Source organism: Protomyctophum bolini (genome assembly GCF_963924005.1).
Source record: "Protomyctophum bolini genome assembly, chromosome: 4".
Lineage (NCBI taxonomy): Eukaryota > Metazoa > Chordata > Actinopteri > Myctophiformes > Myctophidae > Protomyctophum > Protomyctophum bolini.
Genome location: NC_137865.1, coordinates 6,096,246 through 6,116,781, shown reverse-complemented (window position 1 = coordinate 6,116,781; position 20,536 = coordinate 6,096,246). Strand labels below are relative to the sequence as shown.

The following is a 20,536-nucleotide window of genomic DNA, read 5'->3' as shown; positions in this document are numbered from 1 at the left end:
TGCTGTAAAGCTACACTTATTATCTTCATATATTTTATACAACTTTATCACAATTGTTTGTTGTTCATTGTCTCTTACTACATTTTTGTAGTTCATATATTCACGAACGAATGGATTACTTTTTCTATTGTTATTTTATTTAATATACGTGTACGTGTATGTGTTTGTGTGTGTGTGTGTGTGTGTGTGTGTGTGTGTGTGTGTGTGTGTGTATTTCTTATTAGATTGTGACCATTGCTTAATTTCCCTTGTTTTGTGTACAAGGCACATACTGTATGTCAGTTCCTGAACACTGAAACAAGACCTACTAGAACTAGATCCTACTAAGGCTCAGGTCAAAGCTAGGAGCCAGAGTTCTAAGGTCAACTGGCCAGAAGGATGGAGGTATTTCAGGAGCTGACCAGCCCATTGGACTGAACATCCCTTTAACACCATAAAGAGGAGCCACAAAACCAAATGAAACACCACAGGCTATATACAGGACACACACATGTCACTGGTGGTGGTCTGTGGCTAGTCAGTTTGTCCAAGCCAGTCCTTCACCAAGTTCTCTCCTGGCCACCACGTCTGTAGGTGAGCATCTCTTCTCCTTTCTTATGTTCTGTACTTGTAACTAAACTTCAAAAGAAATGGGATGCAGTATTTGATGAGTTTACCCTGGCTTTTATGGATTGAAATGATATGATGATATGATATAGTACTTTGTCAGTTTGCACTGAAATTTGTCTTGCGACCCAGCGGCCTTGTATGCAACACATACACACATTTGACATAACAAAGGACACAAAAGAAAATACAATTACATACATAGAAACATAAGGGGAAAGAGCAATGTCCACAGCTCAGTCTATAATCCTAGCCAAAATCCTGATTAAGCTTCAAAGTGGACTGATGGACAAAAGGCCTCTTCAGTCTGACCTTATTGTATTCTGGAACACCATATCTCCTTCCTGAAGGCGCAGCAACTTATACTCTCCACACAAAACATGGCTAGTATTAGAGGTGATATTTCTTGCTAACCTTAGGATGCTGTTATCATACGTGGATGGATGTGGTTGTCCAACAATCTTTGAACGGACAACCACTTCAGAGGAAAGAACAGCAACAGTTAGTTCATCGCTCTCATCACAGAATGATGCTGCTGTTCACAGCATCATGTCAGCTGCTGCTCAACTGTCTTTGGTCCATACAACAACAACAAAAAAAGATTACAGACAACTTCTACGTTGTATGAACTGTTATTTTGGTCCAGAGACTTTTGGAAATGTGCGGTTCTGCCACTTGTCAGTCACGTGAACAGCCAACATGTGGCATTGTGTAATACTACACTGGTCAGTCATGATGGAGTCTCTCAAGTCTTAAAGCTATACACAGAGTTAAACTGACTGTAACTATGCTTCCTGAAAGTTCTGAACGAAAGCCTTCGTCTCTCATACATTTTAAAACATTTTCAAAATATTGTTTATAGAATTTCCGTTTGTTTCTGCAAAGCAACACGTAAATGATAGGCCAGTGTGGTCCGCTTTATTTTCTTCACATTTTCTGTTTTTAAGTTGGAACATTTTGGAAGTTGTGTGAGCCAACAGTGTGTCTGGATTGATTGATTTATTTGAATACTTTATTAATAGTTGCAAAGAGTACAGTGGGTATGATTCCTGTAAAATATATTTTATTTTCTAAAGGAAAAACAGTGGGGGCTAACTTCTGTTTCTCGGGGGTAATTTGGCTAGTCAACAGCCAAGCTGTGGATATACTATAACATGTTGTTGCCAATAGTAAAGGACTCTGCATGCATGTCCATTGGTGACCTTTGACAAAAATGTGACCCTGACCCAGAATTAGGCGACTAATGCATGACCCCAACACTGCTGTCATGGGTCACGTTTCATTTCAGAAGGCAGTGGGGGTTCAAGCACTAATGAACTAACGAGACAGCAAAGATATGCTGTTGGGCATAAAACTCTCATCACCATATTTAAAGTTTAGTTTTTTCATGAATTAATGCCCTACTTCATCCTACTACCGTGTCACACCAAAGCATCAAAAGTAGCAGATGCACAAGCTCGAAAAACGCAGCGCGAAGCAACGTGTTGTGAGCTTGTAAGATCTGCTGTTTTTGCTATTTTTGAATTTGAATGCTGAAAAGTAACACGTTTTGAACGTTCGAGGTTTCCACCCCCGACATAGACGATATGTAAACTCATTGTTCATTAAAGTGCGGTATAGTCAAAATAAGAGAACGACATGCTGGGTAATGTTCATTCTATACAGTTTCAGTGCTTTGCATGGAGTTGTGCTTGAAATGTACTGTAATTCGGCAAACTGTTAATGAATATTTCAATCAATCTGTTTTTTTCCTTTTCTAGGGTTTTCTTACATTTTGTTCCTCGTTCCAGAGTCTGAAGCAAATAAACAGCCACCATGTCTGAGTAAGTATACTGTACACTGGTTATAAAACTTTAGCATTTTACTTTGTAAAATTATAATAACTAAAGTGTCTAGGCTACAAAAAAAGGCTACAGTACTCTATGCTCAGGCACTTATCTTAAAGTGATTAGGGCTGTCACGATTACCGCATGATATTTTTACTATTTAATTGTCACACAAAAAAAGTGCGATTAACCATTTAATTGCATTTCTGTCGTTGAACATTGTGAACACTATGAATCAAGATTACATTTATGTTTGGCTTTTAGGCCTCGTGAACGAACGGTGCACAGGGAAGATATACTGTATGACAAATAACTTACATAATCTAATAATTTTATCAATAGTGGAATCAACCGATCTACAAGTTCAAAACGTGTCACATCGTGATGCAGTCTATTTCGAAGTTGTTTGACATATGAAAATCTTTCAACAGTGAAACGATGGCGATTATGATTGTGTTTATCTAATATAATTGTGATTAGGCGATTATTAAATAATTGCGACGCGTTCATTTTAAGAGCGTCTCACATACTTGGCAACATCATGTCAATGCTGATGTGTATCTTTCACTACAGGAATAAGAAAATGACGTCCAGCCGCAAGCACCATCTGAAGGTAAGACAGACTAAATGGAAACTAAATAAAAACTAAGCTATGATGACTAAAAATATTGACAATTTCGTCAACAAATAAAAACTAGACAAAAATGTTAGGAAGGCACTAGTGAAGAGATCCAGTATAAGATCCAGTATTTTGCCTTCCCTAGCTAACCCTTTTCACTGTCTTTTAATGTTCTTTAGCTTTCCTTTTAGTGTTATTTTTCCTTTTTCTATTAAAGTTGTTTTTAATTTGTTGTTACCTCTGTAAAGCCCCCCCATGTAAAGCGTATTTGGGTACTCAGAAAAGCGCTATATAAGTTTGAGATATTATTATTATTATTAAGTCATTTTAAACTCGGTCACATGCTGAAAATAGCAGATCTACAAGCTCACAACGCGTTGCAGTGCGACGCGTTGTGAGCTTGTAGAGCGGCTATTTTCAGCAAAAAAAAACAGTCAAAATACATTTTAGTCGACTGATGATATTGCCAAAATATTGACACTAAAACAGACTAAAATGTGACTAAAACTAAATGAAAACTATTCAAGAGACTATGACTAAAACTAAAATCAAAATTTGCTGCCAAAAACAACACTGGTCTATATACACATACGCAATTTGGGAAATAACTCTTCCTGCTTCCAGGTCTCTTCCGACTTTTGACACACAAATGGAACAGACCATTAAGTACACTTTTTCCAAATTTCTTTTTTTTTGTGCATATTTTCCTATATGCCTAATTTGCATATTAAAACAAATAAATGTAATAAAATAAATCATTGTCTTCGTATAAGTAATCAACTAGGGAGGTTTCATGGTGATAACAATCTAATATAGGTATGGTTTTGCCCACTCAATTCATGAACGTTCCAATTTTGGAGCTCTGGCTCATGGACTAAGAAGTTCCGGTTCCCATTGGGAACCAACCAGTGGAAAAGGGGTCTCAGAGACCCACTGGTGGAGCAGAGTATTTCCAGTGAGCAAACATGTACAATAGCAGCACCCTGGACTCTGTTTGACCAGAATGGAACAGAGCCTTAATTAGCCCCACCTTCGGGGGAAGGGAAGTCGGCAGTCATTGCGAGTACTCCGGACACTATGGCCTGACACACACCTTCGCAAACAGACTGATGTATGCTTGTTGTATGAGATGTATAGCTGATGCAAGCTCGCAATGCATTTCCAATGGGAGTCACATGGTTTGACACAACATTTGTGTTGTGTGAGGGGGAGGGGGGCAGTCGAAACACAGCCGGAAGCCATACAACACAAATGTTGTGTCAAACCCTTTATTCATCATCACACCCTTTGTATACATCTAGCATGCATCAATGTTGTATGCTAGATCGAAAGGTGTGAGTCGGGCCTAAGTACTCCATGCATAGTGTCAGTGGTGGAAAAAGTACTCAATTGTTTTACTTAAGTAAAAGTACCAATACTATACTGTACTTCGTTACAAGTAAAAGTACTGAATTGAAAATGTACTTGAGTAAAAGTACAAAAGTATCGGCATCAAAATGTACTTAAAGTACTAAAAGTACTCGTATTGCAGAATGTCCCATTTCACAAGTTCAAAATGTGTACAAAATCTATTGAAAATAGCCAATCTACAAGCTCACAACAATGCGTTGCATCTCTCTCATTAGCAGGCAACAGTACAGCACTATCTCTCTCTCTCTCTCTGTTTCTGGCACAACAGCGCCCCTACTGGTACTAATAGTCATACTCGTGCTCATTAACGTCACATACATAGGCGGACATTGGACATTGCTGTTCCTTGGAGTGGTTGCACCACTCGAAAAAAAGGAAATTGCCACAAAGTCTTGCCACAAACGCATGTCTGTCTGTGTACTACTGTGTACTAATGGGTTTCTCCCCCCCCCCCCATGCAGAGCATAATGCTTCAGATCGCAGCGACCTGGCTGGAGCAGGAAGCCACAGAAGCCGTGGCGGCCAAGCTCGCCCACATGGAGGAGAACTGCCCCGCTGTAGATTTCAGCGGAGACCAGGCGTCCATCATTGTAAGATAAGATGCCACACCTGTGTATACACAACGTTGGCCCAATTGGACCCTTTTCACAGTGACACAGCAGCTGCAGCACACATTTTGACATGAAACACGTACAATGCATCTGGTGACACTTTACTTAACGGTCGTCGAGGTCTATAATGACTTATAATCGCATTGATAATGCATTATAATGCACTCATAAGGAATTACAACACTCATAAATGTTTATTACCATGTATCACACAACCAACCTACCCCTGCACGCACGCACGCACACGCGCACGGACACACGGACGGACGGACAGACGGACGGACGCAAATTGTATATATATAACTTGTTCGGTTGTTTTATAATGATATACTGTGTATACCCAATAGGAAATCTGCAAGAAGATGCTGCAGAATATCGACAGGATTGATGAAGAAAGGTATGACAACGAGGTTAAAGTGCAAAAGACAGATAAAGAGGTACAGTATTATTATTATTATTATTATTATTATTATAATAAGAGGTACATTCTGTATCAGTAAATAAGTACATTCACTCAAGTACTGTGCTAAAGTACTACAATTTGTGTACTTCTTCCACCACTGGTTGTATCAGGGCCGTCGTGCAGGGCCTCAGAGGATGGTAATTGCCGCCCCCAAGTGTTCACATTTAACCTCAACATCTTTTCAAATTATTTTTATAAATATTTTCGGGAAAACTCCATGGGACAAATTAATGGGTTTTCCCCCCATCTGTGGCACCACAAAATGGCCGTCGCTGATATGCCCTATATAGAACCCCCTTTCTTTCCCTATCAAGGCTACCTACGCAATGCGTTTCAATCATATGAGCATCATGCTGTGTCCAGCGTCGGCATCCATGTTTGATGTCCTAATATGTCCCGTCTTCTTCCCATCGTTATTTAACCCATTGTGACCCGAGGACGATTCTACAAATGCCTTCTAAATCAGAAAGGTTTTCTGAAAAACCATGTCAGTCGTTCTCAAACATTTTCATGTCAAGGACCCCCAGAATTATATGTAATTGGCCGACCAAACCCCCATCTGAAAATGTTGTTCCAGGGGACAGATGCAAAGATTTGAGTTAAAAATGTTCGCTCTGAAAGAATATTTATTCGATATATTTGTGCCACATTTTCACGATTAAAAAAAAATCTAGATCTACAAGCTCGTAGCGCGGCATCTGCTATTTTTCAATAGCTATGAACTATATGAACACCAAACACCAAAAGACCATTATAGTGACCAGTGACACAACTGTTCAGTAACTGCTCAGTGTGTCTGATACAGTATGTGTCATCACGTTTCATTACTCTTATAAATATAGAAGACAAATGTCTGACACGCAATAAAGTAAACCTTGAACCTTGAAACCTTGAAGCAGACAGCAAGAATGTATTCATGTATTGTATGATGAATATTCAGTGTTAAAAATAGTTGCATCGTTATTGCCCCCATAAGTGGGTGCGACGCGTTGTGAAATTGTCAATACATTTAGTCATAGTTTTAGTCATCATAGCTTAGTTTTTAAATCAGAGAAAAGAAAACGAACATTTTCCGTCATAATTTTAGTTGATGAAAACACTGACCTGGCTCGCTACGAACAGTGTTGATTTCATCGACTAAAACACTGACGAAAAATGTTCGTCGACTACCTTTTTCCACCGACGAAAACTAAATGGAAACTAAATTAAAACTATGACAAAAATTAAGACTAAATATATTGACAATTTCGTCAACAAATTAAAAACTAGACTAAAATGTTAGGAAGGGACTAGTGGACAAGATTTCCAGTATAAGTCATTTTACAATTAGTTGCATGCTGAAAATAGCAGATCTACATGCTCACACTGGCTATAGACATCAGTGGAACATGGAGACAGACGGCCACCACTGACCTGTCACGCAGCGCAGCATCGGTCGGTCTTTTAATCACCTGCCTGTTCACAGATTTCAGACATGAAGCTTAAAGTGATCGAGCTGGGCGGAGTGAAGAAGCCAGCCCTGAAGAAAGTGCGTTTGTCCGCTGAAGCCATGCTCCAGGCTCTGCTCGGTGGCAAGCACAAGGTCACCATGGACATGAGGTCCAACCTGAAGGCGGTCAAGAAGGAGAAGAAAGAGGAGGTGAGTGACATTCCCAAATTATTTTGGGGGAGTCTCGCCGGATGATTTCACTCAACAGTAAACAAACCAACATACAGTATAAGTGTAAGTGTATACACTTTACTAGTATAGGGTATCTGCACATTTCTGAAGTTACAAATGTTAAGTATGAAAGAAGCAAACATTGTCAAAATAGCCCACCTAGCTTGTACTATAGGAGCAATACAAAATTATAACTATTTCTTTAGCAAGCTAGAAGACTTTCAGACAGTTGTAAATTGCAGTTTGTAAGGTGCTCTTTTATGACCGTTTTGAAGGAAGTACTTTGTTTTTGGCTGTTGGTAGGCCATTCCACATGTTGGTGGCATAATAGAATGAATTCACATCCATGTTTGTGCCAACAAACATGGATGGGGGGGGACGGACGGACTCTGAGATAGTCATAGGAAGAATAATTGCCCCATGCAGGTAAATAAGTAAGCATAGGGCGGTATTCTGTGATGTGTGATGTCTATTCTTCCTATGAGTCTAGTTTGGAAATCGTTGCAGGTATCTCACTCCATTGGGAGAGGGGAGACGAGCAGAAAAAGTGAAGATTCCTGATACAAAAAATAAATATGTTTGTGTCACGCAGGTTGCAGATGCTGGCGACTGGCGTAAGAACGTTGAAGACAAAGCCGACAGGAAGAAGATGTTTGAGACTAAAGAATAAAGACTTTGACGTGATTCTTCTCGGGGGCTAACTGTTTTGTTTTTGGGGCAACAATACATTTATTTATTTTTTTCTTCGCAAAACTGGAAATAACGTGTTGTACAATTAAACTATTTTTTTGAAATAAATCCACACTGTAACCCTTCAGTCTTTCTCAAATGGTCATTATAAAATACTGTTAGGGCTAGTAAACCCTCTCAACCGTTCATTTATAGTCTTTTTTTCCTCCACATTGTTGCCGATCTACAGCTCACAACAGGTCAGTGATGCTTGTAGGCTACAGCTGGTATTTTCGTAATTTTCTTTTTACATTTTTAAATGTTTTACATTTTTTAATTATTATTGATTATTATGATTTCCCCCCCTGAAAATGTTCAACCATAAAGATGTCAACAAGATGTCAGCAAAGAACCTTATAGTCAACTCAGCTCTTCTGCACAATCGTGATTATTTCCCCACTACATTCAATATAATTGCCAAATTAATCTGTAGGTTATGCTTATGTTTAGTAAGTGACAAAAGTACATCATCAAGCCGTACAAGAGGTGAGTGGTTTGATATGTTAACCTTCTTTCACTGTGTAGTTTGAGATTAAAAAGTAATTGTGTTATCTTGCTGAATTTGACAGAATTTAGAGTATTATGCATAATATAACTTTTCACAATGTTTTCATTAGCCATAAAACATGTGTAAATATCAGCTCAAAATGTTGAGGTTTCATCCAGCCATTGTTTAAACGCAATATTTAAATTGGCATGTTTTGCATATCGTCACACCCCCCCCAAACCCCTCCTCCAAACCACACCAATTGTGTAAGACGTGTTTTACTGTATTCCATCATAACTCGTACGCGGAGGAGGGAACCTGATAGGTCCTCCCTGGAGACAACTTCCTCTGTGAAAATTTACGAGGTGAGTTGGAGAGTTATGGTGGTATTTTGGGCCCCCGTTGGCCTATTGGTCTGAACTGTCTCAACTTCCATAAAGAGGACTTGGGGTTTCTGCTGAGCCAGCACTTAACACCCTATATACCCTGTTTAATCTTTTCTGTTTGTCACTTGCCAGTGTCTGTCCTTCTTCCAACAGGTCTTGTCCTTCTGTCCTCTTCACGTTACAGTAGGTGAGTCTCTCCTTTTCTCTGCCCTCTACCTGTGCTTATTAAAACACTAGCATGTCTGAGAGGTCATTTTGACAGTTTTTGTTTTAGATTTTGAAGTTGATTATCTTTGAGCCCATGAAGCTTTCAGAAGGTTCCCCCTTCCATGACCATCATCATCCATCACCGTTCTATCATCTCAGACATTTTTGACGTCTGAAATTTAAGCACATGCTACTTGTGTCTGATTTTACTTCAGACACGCTAGTGTTAACACCAGAGCACGGCTTCCATTGTTATTGAAAATTAGCAGATACAATGATAACCGGTTGAATTTTAATTTCTATAGAGCATGTTGTGGGGTTTTTGTGTTTTATTATATTATTGCGATGCAATGCTGAGGTGACCTGTGACCTTTGTGTATGCGTGATAGGAATTGGGATCGAGTTGTCATTTCTGAGGTGTTGGATGATATGATTGATTTGTGTGACGTAGGTTTTTGTTCTTTGAGCATGGCCGTACAGTAACAGCTAAATGGTCATTCAGTTTGAAATTAAAAGCCAATATATAATATCTTATTTAATTAATCCATATTATTGTTTCTAGCTTGAGAATCACAAATATAATAAATGTACAGATAGCTACAGTTTCGTGCTCAGTTGTTGTCTCATCAGATTGATTTGTTTTCAGCCTAGACATTATTTTGATTTGAATTATTTTGATTCATAAATCCATTGTTTTATTGTTGGCTTAAAATGAGACGGGGATTAAATATGTGTGATTACAACATTTACCACCAAAAAACACCTTTTAAACGTGCTATGGCCTCATTGTCTTGTTATGAACCCGGTCGTGTCATTGTCTTGGCATGCATAATTACGGCTATTTTGATGCATGGCCAGTATAGTTCCTGGAATTGGCTCGTGTGTACGTGAGTAAAAGTGTGTTATGCTCAAGTCACGAGGCGGTCGAATTTGGTGTTAAAGGTCCTCTCTCCGCATGCTCCGCTCCACATATTTTGTTCCTACATTGGCATTTGCTTTGGAGACGCACTGAACTGCAGTCTGGGAAGTCCAAATACCAATTGGGCACTGTGCGCAGCGGGGCAACTGCTTCTAAGTGAAAGGGCGAGTATTTGACCCTGCCATCCCAAATTAGCTGGATTTTGAATCGCTGGCAACAGGTTTTTTTAACGATTGTAAGATAGATCATGTTTCATGGGTCCGTGATTGATCAATATTAAGACAGGAGCAGTTGTGTCGTGTTCTTCTTGTGTCACTGTACTTTTGGCCACTGCATGTTGTAAGATATAAGCTTTACTGACATAAGTTTCCTTCTTTAAACAGGGTGTGAACCAACAACAAAACAGCCAAAATGACTGAGTAAGTATTCCTTTCTTGATTTAATGACATATTGCAGATGCCATCTATTTTTTTTTACTTCTTCAAAATATCTTCAAAGTGTGAGAACTACTGATTTAAGAGTATTTTTTACTGTAACTGACTGACCCTGGTGTTAATCCAGTCAGACCTGTAATGTGCAGGGATACTCAAATAGCTGAACCTTTATAAAAAGCCAAGGGCTAGTTGATAAAATGACAACATTAATGATACAGTACTTGATGATAACGCCTGTCTTTTATTTGCTTTATATCCACATAACGTATGAAAAGACAAGTGCAATGTGCATTCTTTGATGCATTGGCTTTCCATTTCTATCCTGTCAATGACACAATTTGTAATGAACGTAATTTGCTACATTTTCTCAACTGTTTCCAGAAAACAAACTATAATGTACATGTGTCTATTATTTGTCTATATCTGTCTACATATGTCTATATCTGTCTATATCTGTATATATCTGTTTATATCTGTCTGTCGGTCTGTCTGTCTGTCTGTCTGTCTGTCTGTCCGCCTGCCTGTCTGCCTGCCTGCCTGCCTGTCTGCCATCAAGTGAGAACAAGTGAGAACATCTGTCTTTCAATTGCTTCACAGTGTAATTTATGACTTGGCCCACATTCAACACAAATGGCTTTTTTCCATGAAATCAACTTAAAATAACTTTAAGTTTATAATAATATATTCTAATTTCTAATACCTGAATATAGATTAGCCAGCATTCTGTCTGTTTAGCTACCAAGTGGTGATGATGCTGTAGTTAAGTAGAGCTACAGTACATCTCTCTTTAAAAACATCCATCCATCCATCTTCAACCGCTTATCCGTAGTCGGGTAGCGGGGGCAAACCAGAGAGCTCCAAGCTTCTCTCTCCAGGGCGACATTAGCAACTTCATTCTGGGAGTTAATTTACAAAAGTTATTTGAACCTAGTTTAGAAAGCGGGGATAGTAGGAGGACATTTTGATTTTAAACATCGGTTTGCACTTTGCACGGACCACTCAAAGGCAGATGTGTCCTTCAGTAAGCCACGGAATAATTATCAATTAAAAATAATGTGGAAGGCTCTCAACGACGACTTGTACAAATAATTATCAATTAAAAAAATATTATAAAAATAATAATAATTACACTATGACAAATAGCATAGGATTTGACTTTGGAGTTATCATTTCCTTTGCGGGTTTCATTGTTCATTCATTTGTTGCTCGTTTTGTTTTGTTTGTTTGTTTGTTTTGTTTAGATTTGCATCTTGGTTGTATGAGCAAATCATCAAGTATACTTTTTTTTTTAAGTGAATAGGGGCCATGTATTTATAAGAATGTATACTTCTTCCGGCTCCTTTTCGCCCATGGGTGTATCAGACAAATTCATTATAAATTATAAAGGAATTAGTATCCTCTGATTGTATTGTATTGTGATACACTAGCAAAATAAAAATGTAATGCATGAATGAATGAATGAATGAAATGACAGTCATTTTAAACTATAGTTCTCAAATCCTGCAAAAAACATCTTGAAAATCGTCCGTTTTCAAGGAGTTTTAGTATCAATTAATAATTATATATTGGTTGTACTGATTGTGCTGAACGTTTCTGTTACAGGCATAAAAAGATGACCTCTAGCCGAAGGGGCCATCTGAAGGTAAGCCTCCACACTAGGTGTAAATCCATGGTTTTACATCCCAAAAGAGATGGGACCATTTTTCAAAAGGGAATTCTTTATTCATTTGGCAGTGGTGGAAAAATTACTCAATTATTTTTACTTAAGTAAAAGTATCAATCCTCCAATATAGAAACCTATACAGGAAAAGTTTAAGAGAGTGTTATAGGAATAACTTTGAAAGAAAATTGCATTATATTTTCGGGAGAAGTTGGGAGCCTCTAGCGGCCTCATACAGCCGCATATCGGTCCGGCCAGAATTGGACCGGAGTACATAATCTCTGCTGGCAGAATGCAAATGTTGTCCAGCAGGGGGAGTGGTTTCACCAGGCTACAACAATGGGGTCCTTGATATGAAAAAGTTTGAGAACCAGTGTTGAGTTTGTCAACTAAAACTATGACGAAAAAATCGACTCCCTTTTTTCACTGACAAAAATTAAGCTATGATATGACTAAATATACTGACAATTTCGTCAACAAATGAAAATGAGACTAGAATGTTAGGCAGGGACTAGTGGAGAAGAGATCCAGTAGAATAAAAAGACAAGTTTGCGGTTCTGTGCAGGTGTCACTCTCCGAAAATAGCTGATCTACAAGCTCACAACGTGTCACAGCCGACTTTTTGTAGTTTGTAGATCTGCTATGTTCGGCACACAGCTAAAACATTCATTTCAACGCCATCACAGCCGTCTAAACAATATTGAGAACCAATGATGTGGTACAGTGTGGAAGAAGTACTCACATTCCATGTTACAAGTAAAAAGTACGGAATTAACAATTTACTTGAGTAAAGCACAAAAGTATTGGTAACAAAATGTACTTAAAGTACAAAAAGTAGAAAGTACTCCCATTTCACACGTTTTCAAATGTAAACAAATGTATACAAATCTTTAGAAATATAGGGGCTGAAGTGGTTAGAGTATGTTTTGTAATAATAATCAAAATATACAAAGTAACTAGTAACCAAAGTCTTCAATTAATATAGTGGAGTAAAAGTATAACATTTACCGCTGAGATGTACTGTAGTAGAAGTAAAAGTACTAAAAATTGGAAATACTCCAGTAAAGTAAAGACGGAAAAAAACTCAAAATTGTACTAAAGTACAGTATTTCAGTAAATGTACTTTTACTTTACACCACTGGCCACATAGTCACAATTTTACTACTATGATAGAGGATATGCATCGAAGTGATATTACAATGTTTTAAAGAAGAATCTGATAGCTGTAAACTTAACACTTTTATCACTTTCATAATTCTAGGCATTAGCAGACACTCTTAATCCAGAGCGATTTACAGTAAACAAGCTAAACACGAGATAATACAGTACAGGCAGTAATCTAGGATCACCAGTAAGCCACTCTCCTGGAATAATGTCACTTCATTATATCAGCACTGTCATATAGAATTTTAATTTTAAATTGTCTCATATAAGCAGGGGGGCACGTGACATTATTATGTTTGGCCAGTACTCAAAGGAGCACCTGTACGTATCCTGCCACAACGTTATGCTGCTTTCACACTGGCAGATGCAAAAGATACAAAGATGCAAAGCGGCACAGTGTATTTGTAGTCGTTAAGCAGCAGGAGGATCCCACTAGCAGCAGGTGGTGTCCGTTTATCATTAGCACAACCACAAACGTCCAACACAATGAATTACTCTGCCTAATGCTGCAGGTTCCATGTTTAATTCCAACGTGTGTAACCTACATTGTTTATCATGCATGGTTTTTCATATTGTAGCCTAAATAGCCTATAGGTCGCTAAACGTGGCGACTGATACAAACTATAGGTTGCCAGGTATAACAAACCTGGCATCTGTCTAAATTACATCCTATGTCAATCTTTCCCATCCAGAGTTTGATGCTCGTCATCGCAGCAGATTGGTTAGCGAACGAGAAGAAGGAAACCGAAGAGGCGAGGGGGAACTACATGAATGAGATGTGCCCTGCCCCAGACATGAGTCTTGACCAGGCGGCACTCATGGTAAGATAACAACCGTAGACGCACTTACCCACAATGCATTGCGTAAACCAGTGGTTCCCAGATGTTTTAGCTCAAAACCCGTAAAAGAGAACTCAGACGTTTGTCCCAAACTGGTGAAAATACCAGAGCGACAAGCTTGAGGAAAAAAAGGTGGATATTTACGCGACCCCTTTAAAATTGGTCCGCGACACAAACATGGGTCTCGACGTAAACCAGGGTTTCTCAAAGTGGGTGCTGCCGTGGCACTCTACGGTAGCCAGGGGTGCCGCAGAATACTTTTAGATTATTTTAAGAGGTAAAGATTCACATATTTATGTAGCGAAATATGACACACTGTTCTAAAAAAAAAATAACAATGTCATTCAGGGGTGCTGTTCTCGACGTGTCTCAATACAACGCAGAGGGACAAGCACTGAGGACATGTGTGGAATGGAATGCAGCCTAGTATCTTTATGAGAATTCTGTTCGCTTGGGTGCCATTTTAAAAAAATGACCTTGGAAGGTATTCTGAACAACACGACGGTCTCTCAGAGTAGTAAAATGAAATGAACATTGTGACATACAAGCTGCATATACCACAGTGTTAAAAATATTTCCAAAGGACACTGTTTTTTGTAGAAAACTTGTATGCATGTTATGCCGGTTCTAGGCATAAGCAATATAAGCGGTCGCTTAGGGCCACAACCACTAAGGAGGCTACATCACAGGGAGAATATATATTTTTTTTATGTATTCCACACGCCACATGTGGCCCCCACCTTCACTTAATGCAACCCGCAGGTTAATATCTGGATACTGATATAGTATAGCCAATTATGTACCGGATGCCACGAACGACAAAACGTGATCCCTTGGGAATTAAAAAGAAATAAATAATATATATATATATATATATATATATTTATATTCTCTTTTTTTTAATATATCCATATTTTGAAAATTCCTCTAATCTGGTGTACAGGTGATGACATGCACATTACATGCATAATAGAATTACAATTTCTTTCTTTTTTTATAATGGGAGAATTGGCACTCAAAGCCTAAACTGGTGACCACCAGATGGTGCTGAAAGAGTAATACACATATAAATGTGATTTCAATTAAATAAAAAAGGATTCCAATTCAGGAATAGTTAAAAGAAATTCAGGATCGCAATTAAAAAATAGCAGATCTATGAGCTCAAAACGTGTCACATTTTGAGCTTGTAGATCAGCTATTTTTGACTATGAGTGAGTGTGAAATATAGTGGCCCACCATCATCAAAATTTCCCACCCCTACCCCTGCCCTATCCAAAAACGAGTTATTTTTTATTTTGCAATAAAATTAAGATCTCACACAAGACACAACAGAATAATTTCATAATATGCCACATGCAGTTGAATGCAAGTTGCAAATTGCATTATGCAATACACATGTGGCCCCACTGCCCACAGGTGAAGTGGTTTGCAGTTGATTGCAGTTAGTTGGTTGTATTGTTGGCAAATGGCAATAGCACAGTAAAGTAATGATCTAATATGATGTGTGTAGTTCTTTATAGATCTAGCCTCTTAATTTTTATCTCAAAGTGCACCAGATGGAAGCATTTTCATCGCATTTTTTCAGGGGTCCAGGGGGGTCTGGCGCCCCCTCCCAGGCAGGGCAGTGCCACATAAAATAATCTTGCATAGGGCCACATGGCTCCTATAGAACAGGCCCTGTGTATATAGGGCTTAACTCATTTATACCTCAGATTCTAAAAAGAAAAACGCCTAAATGGTGACCTACATTTTCAGAAAAAAGAAAGATGTTGCTATATATAGTAGGCAGCAACATATACTGTTACATTCAAAGGTATAACACCGAGAAGGGGTTACAGGTGGTGACTGGTTGGTTCCTAACGTTTGTTTGCATTTTGACAGGAGCTCTGCAAGAAACTTTTCGCATCCATCGACCATTCTGATGAGGAGAGATACGACATCGAGGCCAAAGTGACTAAGGGCGACAAGGAGGTACAGTACAGTCGAAAACCACTGACAACACTGTCACAAAACACCGCCTGAAGCCTCATTTACACTTCATTGCATACGCATCGATCACAAAAAATATCTGTTCTTTTTGGCAAGCGACAAGGGAATGCATTTATATTAGGCTTTAAAGGCACATTCCCTCCCGTCACCATAGGCGGGATCGTGAGGCCAGTGCCAAGTGAAATGAGCAAAAAGGCAAAGAAGAAGAGCCACTACCGCCCGACCCGGAAGTGATATCCTCCAATCTCCATATTTGTAGTCTAGCCTCACTCTAGGCCGTGTACCAACGCACTGTGGATAAATTGTCTTAGCGCGAGCTTGGATTAATATTTTATAAGATCCCAAACATCGTACTGTGTCCCATTTTGAGCAGAAAAGAACACGCATGGGCGCGTGCACAGACCATCGAGATGTATAGGCTGTTTCTACCATCCATGAGTACAAGAAAATATGAATTAAAATATATATTTTTAACTGGATTAATGCTCTTTAATCAAATCTCGTGATCGTCACAGATGGATCAAATAGCAGCTATACACGAGATATCTCGAGGTTGGCATGGAACAAGTTAATATGAACACAAGCAACACTAAACAGCCACTGACAGTCCTAAAAAAAAGGATGAGACATGCATGGTTCTCAGGATAGACCGAAAATATATTGTAGTTCAATGTAAATGTACGTAAATGTCAACTATTTCTGAATTATTTGTTATAGATTGGTAACTATTTTTGAATTATTGGTTATAGATTGATAAGCGATAAAGTGGATGTGAGGCCTCATCCCCGTGCTTCAGTTTCGTCTTTGTACGTAGTTTGTCGTAATATAAATCAAAATCGAACGGAAAGAACGAACAGATGCCAGCTTCCATCGGGGAGGTCTAGTTCCATATAGCATTCAGAGATTGTGGAATAGTTGTCTCGCTACACAAGACTAGTTTAATCGCAGATCTTAACCCATTCTGGGTGGGAACCCCTTTGGGTGTTTTAAGCACTATGTTATACTTTAGCTATTGAAAAATAGCAGATCTACAAGCTACGAGTTTGTAGGTCTGCTATTTTTTTTAAATCGTGAAAATGCAGCACAAATGAATATATATATATCAATATTTATATTCTTTCAGAGCGAACGTTTTTATCTCAAATCTTCCTGGAGTAACATATTTTCAGATGGGGGTCGGGGGCAATTACATATCATTTTTGGGGTCCTATGGAGCACCACTGATATAGAAACATGAGGTATTTCAGAAAACTGTCAGAATTTTGTAAATTTTGTAAATTTCGACGTCAGGCCTAAATGGGTGAACAACATGCGACCAGTAGTGTATTCAGTAATGCAAGTGTCTTCATTATAGTTGACTGTTGATTCATGTTCTGTATTTACTAGTGTAATGGCATTGGGTTTCTCAAAGAAATGTGTAGCTTGAACAGGAGTGCAGCGCATGCGCACATGCCCTCTAGGCCGCACACAGAAGGCAGTGTGCTGCCTAAGCAGCACACAGGCACTATGCCCTTTTTGGGAAACGCAACAACATACACATATCATATACTGTATACATATACACAACCTAGACTAGAGCAGCACAGCCATACTGCCACGTAAGGCCATAGGAGGCCGTGTCCTCATTGCCACGTAAGGCCTCCTGCATCGCATGAATAAATGTATAGAAGCAAAGCCGTTTCCCTAAAGCCTTTATAGCCTATACACACACCTGTCGATCTGTGGCAGTATAGTGAAACCATTCGCAGAGATATGTGTGATGTGAGTGGTGACTTAATTTCTTCATCTCATTTAAATATAAACATGTCGTAATTAAAGAAATATTTTGATCTCAGCATCACGTAGAGAATTTCAGCCATCTTGCCATATTTTTTTATATTCTTTTCAGATTCTTTGATCACTCGCGACAGCCCATTTAGGAAAGTTCGGTTAATATAACTCCTTGCGCCATCTTCATTTTGCTGCTGTTTCGACCGCGGCCAAAATAACAAATCTACAAGCTGTCGACAGCCATGGCGCAGTGTAGCTAGCACTAGTAGTTAGGAACTAAATGGACCCTTAGGGGTGTACAGATGGGACCCAATTGATTGGGTTCCCTTTGTACACTTTCACAGTTACATTCGTGTCTTAAGAGCTCCGCAACTGAAGTACAGATCGCACAGAAATAACATTTCTCTTCTAATCTTGCTCTACTTTCTCTTACCAGATTGAGGAATTGAAAATGAAAGTGGTTGAGTTGGCCGGAGTCAAGAAGCCAGCCCTGAAGAAAGTACGCATGTCCGCTGACGCCATGCTCCAGGCGCTGCTCGGTGGCAAGCACAAGGTCACCATGGATCTGAGATCCAACCTGAAGACGGTCAAGAAGGAGAAGAAAGAGGACGATGTGAGTGTCAATTTGACATAAACAAATACACTAACCTAATCCTTGAACTATCTTTCATATAGGGCTCTATGAAATATCTCACTGCCATATATTAGTTATATAGGCTATTCTGGAGTTTTTGTTGTTGTAGAATTGAAGAATTCTCTTAAGCGTTATTCATAGCGTTATTCATGGTCACATCGGTGGTTAGGTGACCACCGAACTACAACATGACGTCATTCTCTTTGTTTTTACTCACCACCGCTCAACGTTATTTCAGCTCCGGTGGTCACCTCACCACCCAAAATCCAGACTATGAATGGAGCCTTTATTATACCAAGCACTCGGGTGTGTTCAGAGGAGGGAAGCCGGGTGGGGAGATTGATATTCGTCACGACACATACTATTACTGTAATTACACACACCTGTCTGAGGCCTCCCGGGCGGGGCTCCTCCTCGCTGGCAGATGAGCCAGTAGGATATGACGCCAGTGACAACACACAGACACGTGTGTGTGTGTGGGGAGGAATTTATTCACACGGATAAAACATTTCCGGTGTGTGTATAACACGTCTGCTCCGGGTTGCCATGTCAGTCAGTAACACGTGTGTTTCTCTCTCTGCTCGACAGGTACCAGTTGGCGACTGGCGTCAAAACATTGAGGATAAGGCTGACAGGAAGAAGATGTTTGAAGGATAAGGCCTACAGGGAGAAGATGTTTGAGACATCCTAAAGAAACCATGGAGGCACAGTGGCAAGGGAGGAGAAGATGTTTGCATCTGAGGTCTGACTTGACTGATTTTGCTGTTGTATGTTGACGTTGGGGGGGGTTTGTTAATTGTTGTTGTTTTGTTATATATACAGTCATGCACTGTACACGGAACGTTAAAAAGAAAATGTACAGGCTTCTTGCAATCATTATAAATAAATGCTTTAATTTAATACATAGTTTGTTTTCTATTTTTGTTATGACAATCTAGTGGATATACTGTCATAGTTGAAGGGTGCTGATGAATGTTAGTTTCTTTGCGATGATGATGATGTGTGATAAAAAAAAGGTAGTTCCCCCACAGTGACACGGCGCTGGACTCAAACATAATCACGTGAAGGAAAAGGGAATATCCACACACGATAAACTGCTCTCCCATTTTTATTTACAGTATAAAATAGTGAACGATTCGCCCGTGTAGGGCTTCATCAGGTTCTGATGGAACATGTGCAGACGTTCCCCTTTTCTTTCTTTTCACTTGTTACCATTAGAAGGTGAGATATTTCACAAGGCCAAGGCTGTTTGAGAGAATGAGGTTGGTTGAGGTAATCGACGATAAATATTGCTTATCTATGCCACCCTTTCAAGTTTTCTAGTGAGTTTTAAGAGTCAATTTTGGATGCATATCTTCTGAAGCTGGACTGCATTTCCAGATGTGCTTATAGCCAAGGAATTTGTGACCAAAATATGGTCTTCAAATGTTCTGGTCTAAAAAATGTTATGACAGGACGCTTTTCTATATGGGACGGAATAGAGTTCAAGGGAGACACAAAGAACTACTTAGGCTACAGAACCATTGGGGTCGACGCAGGTCCTTGTTGTGGTTAACGACACTTTACTTTCAAATTTATGGAACGCTGTCCTGATAGTCTGCACAATGATTTAGAATTCCCCCAATATCCTGAAAGAGTTTGTGAGTTTAGTTCAAACACAAATGTTTATTATTTTTATGATCCTCAAGAGGTCAGTAGAGTCACTCGTGCTATTTCTCCATTTCCTACTGTAAATTGTCCGCAAAGATACATATGCTTTCACAAACAATTTACCATTTTAACAGTATGGTAAACAGTATGGTCTTCATGGTGAGAATCTCTTTGGGGGATAATGTGTGTTGTGTTTAACCAAAGGTACTGAAGCCCTAATCAATCATTACAATATTGCCTCATACATTTCCCAAATGTCATGCAAGACAATGAATGGATCATTTTCCCCACATCGTAGTATGGTTACAATGGTGTTCAATTGTATTGCGGAAAAACCTAAATCACACAGAGTTAGATTTAAAATGTTATTTTTACACATTCACCGTCAGACAATCTGTCATGAGTGATGCATTATATGTGATGCATATATGTCTAAAAACAGACCTATTAATTGCCTCATTAGCTCCCTTATA

General features: G+C 39.1%; 3 protein-coding genes across 3 annotated transcripts in view; all 3 read left to right on the top strand.

Moving 5' to 3' along the window:
- LOC308314372 (troponin I, fast skeletal muscle-like) overlaps positions 1 to 20,536 on the top strand; it is a 128,257-nt gene that overhangs the window by 12,281 nt on the left and 95,440 nt on the right. The gene's annotated exons all lie outside the window — the stretch shown is intronic.
- On the top strand, positions 288 to 8,042 carry LOC308314369 (troponin I, fast skeletal muscle-like). Its single transcript, XM_080761969.1, has 7 exons — positions 288 to 573; positions 2,367 to 2,429; positions 3,006 to 3,045; positions 4,923 to 5,051; positions 5,420 to 5,509; positions 7,001 to 7,174; positions 7,788 to 8,042. The coding sequence occupies exons 2-7, from the start codon at positions 2,422 to 2,424 to the stop codon at positions 7,863 to 7,865; spliced, it is 519 nt and encodes a 172-aa protein (XP_080618095.1). The 5' UTR covers positions 288 to 573; positions 2,367 to 2,421; the 3' UTR covers positions 7,866 to 8,042.
- LOC308314373 (troponin I, fast skeletal muscle-like) lies at positions 9,043 to 19,309 on the top strand. Its single transcript, XM_080761975.1, has 6 exons — positions 9,043 to 10,342; positions 11,960 to 11,999; positions 13,874 to 14,002; positions 15,902 to 15,991; positions 18,216 to 18,392; positions 19,002 to 19,309. Exons 1-6 carry the CDS (start codon positions 10,335 to 10,337, stop codon positions 19,068 to 19,070), a joined length of 513 nt encoding a protein of 170 aa, XP_080618101.1. The 5' UTR covers positions 9,043 to 10,334; the 3' UTR covers positions 19,071 to 19,309.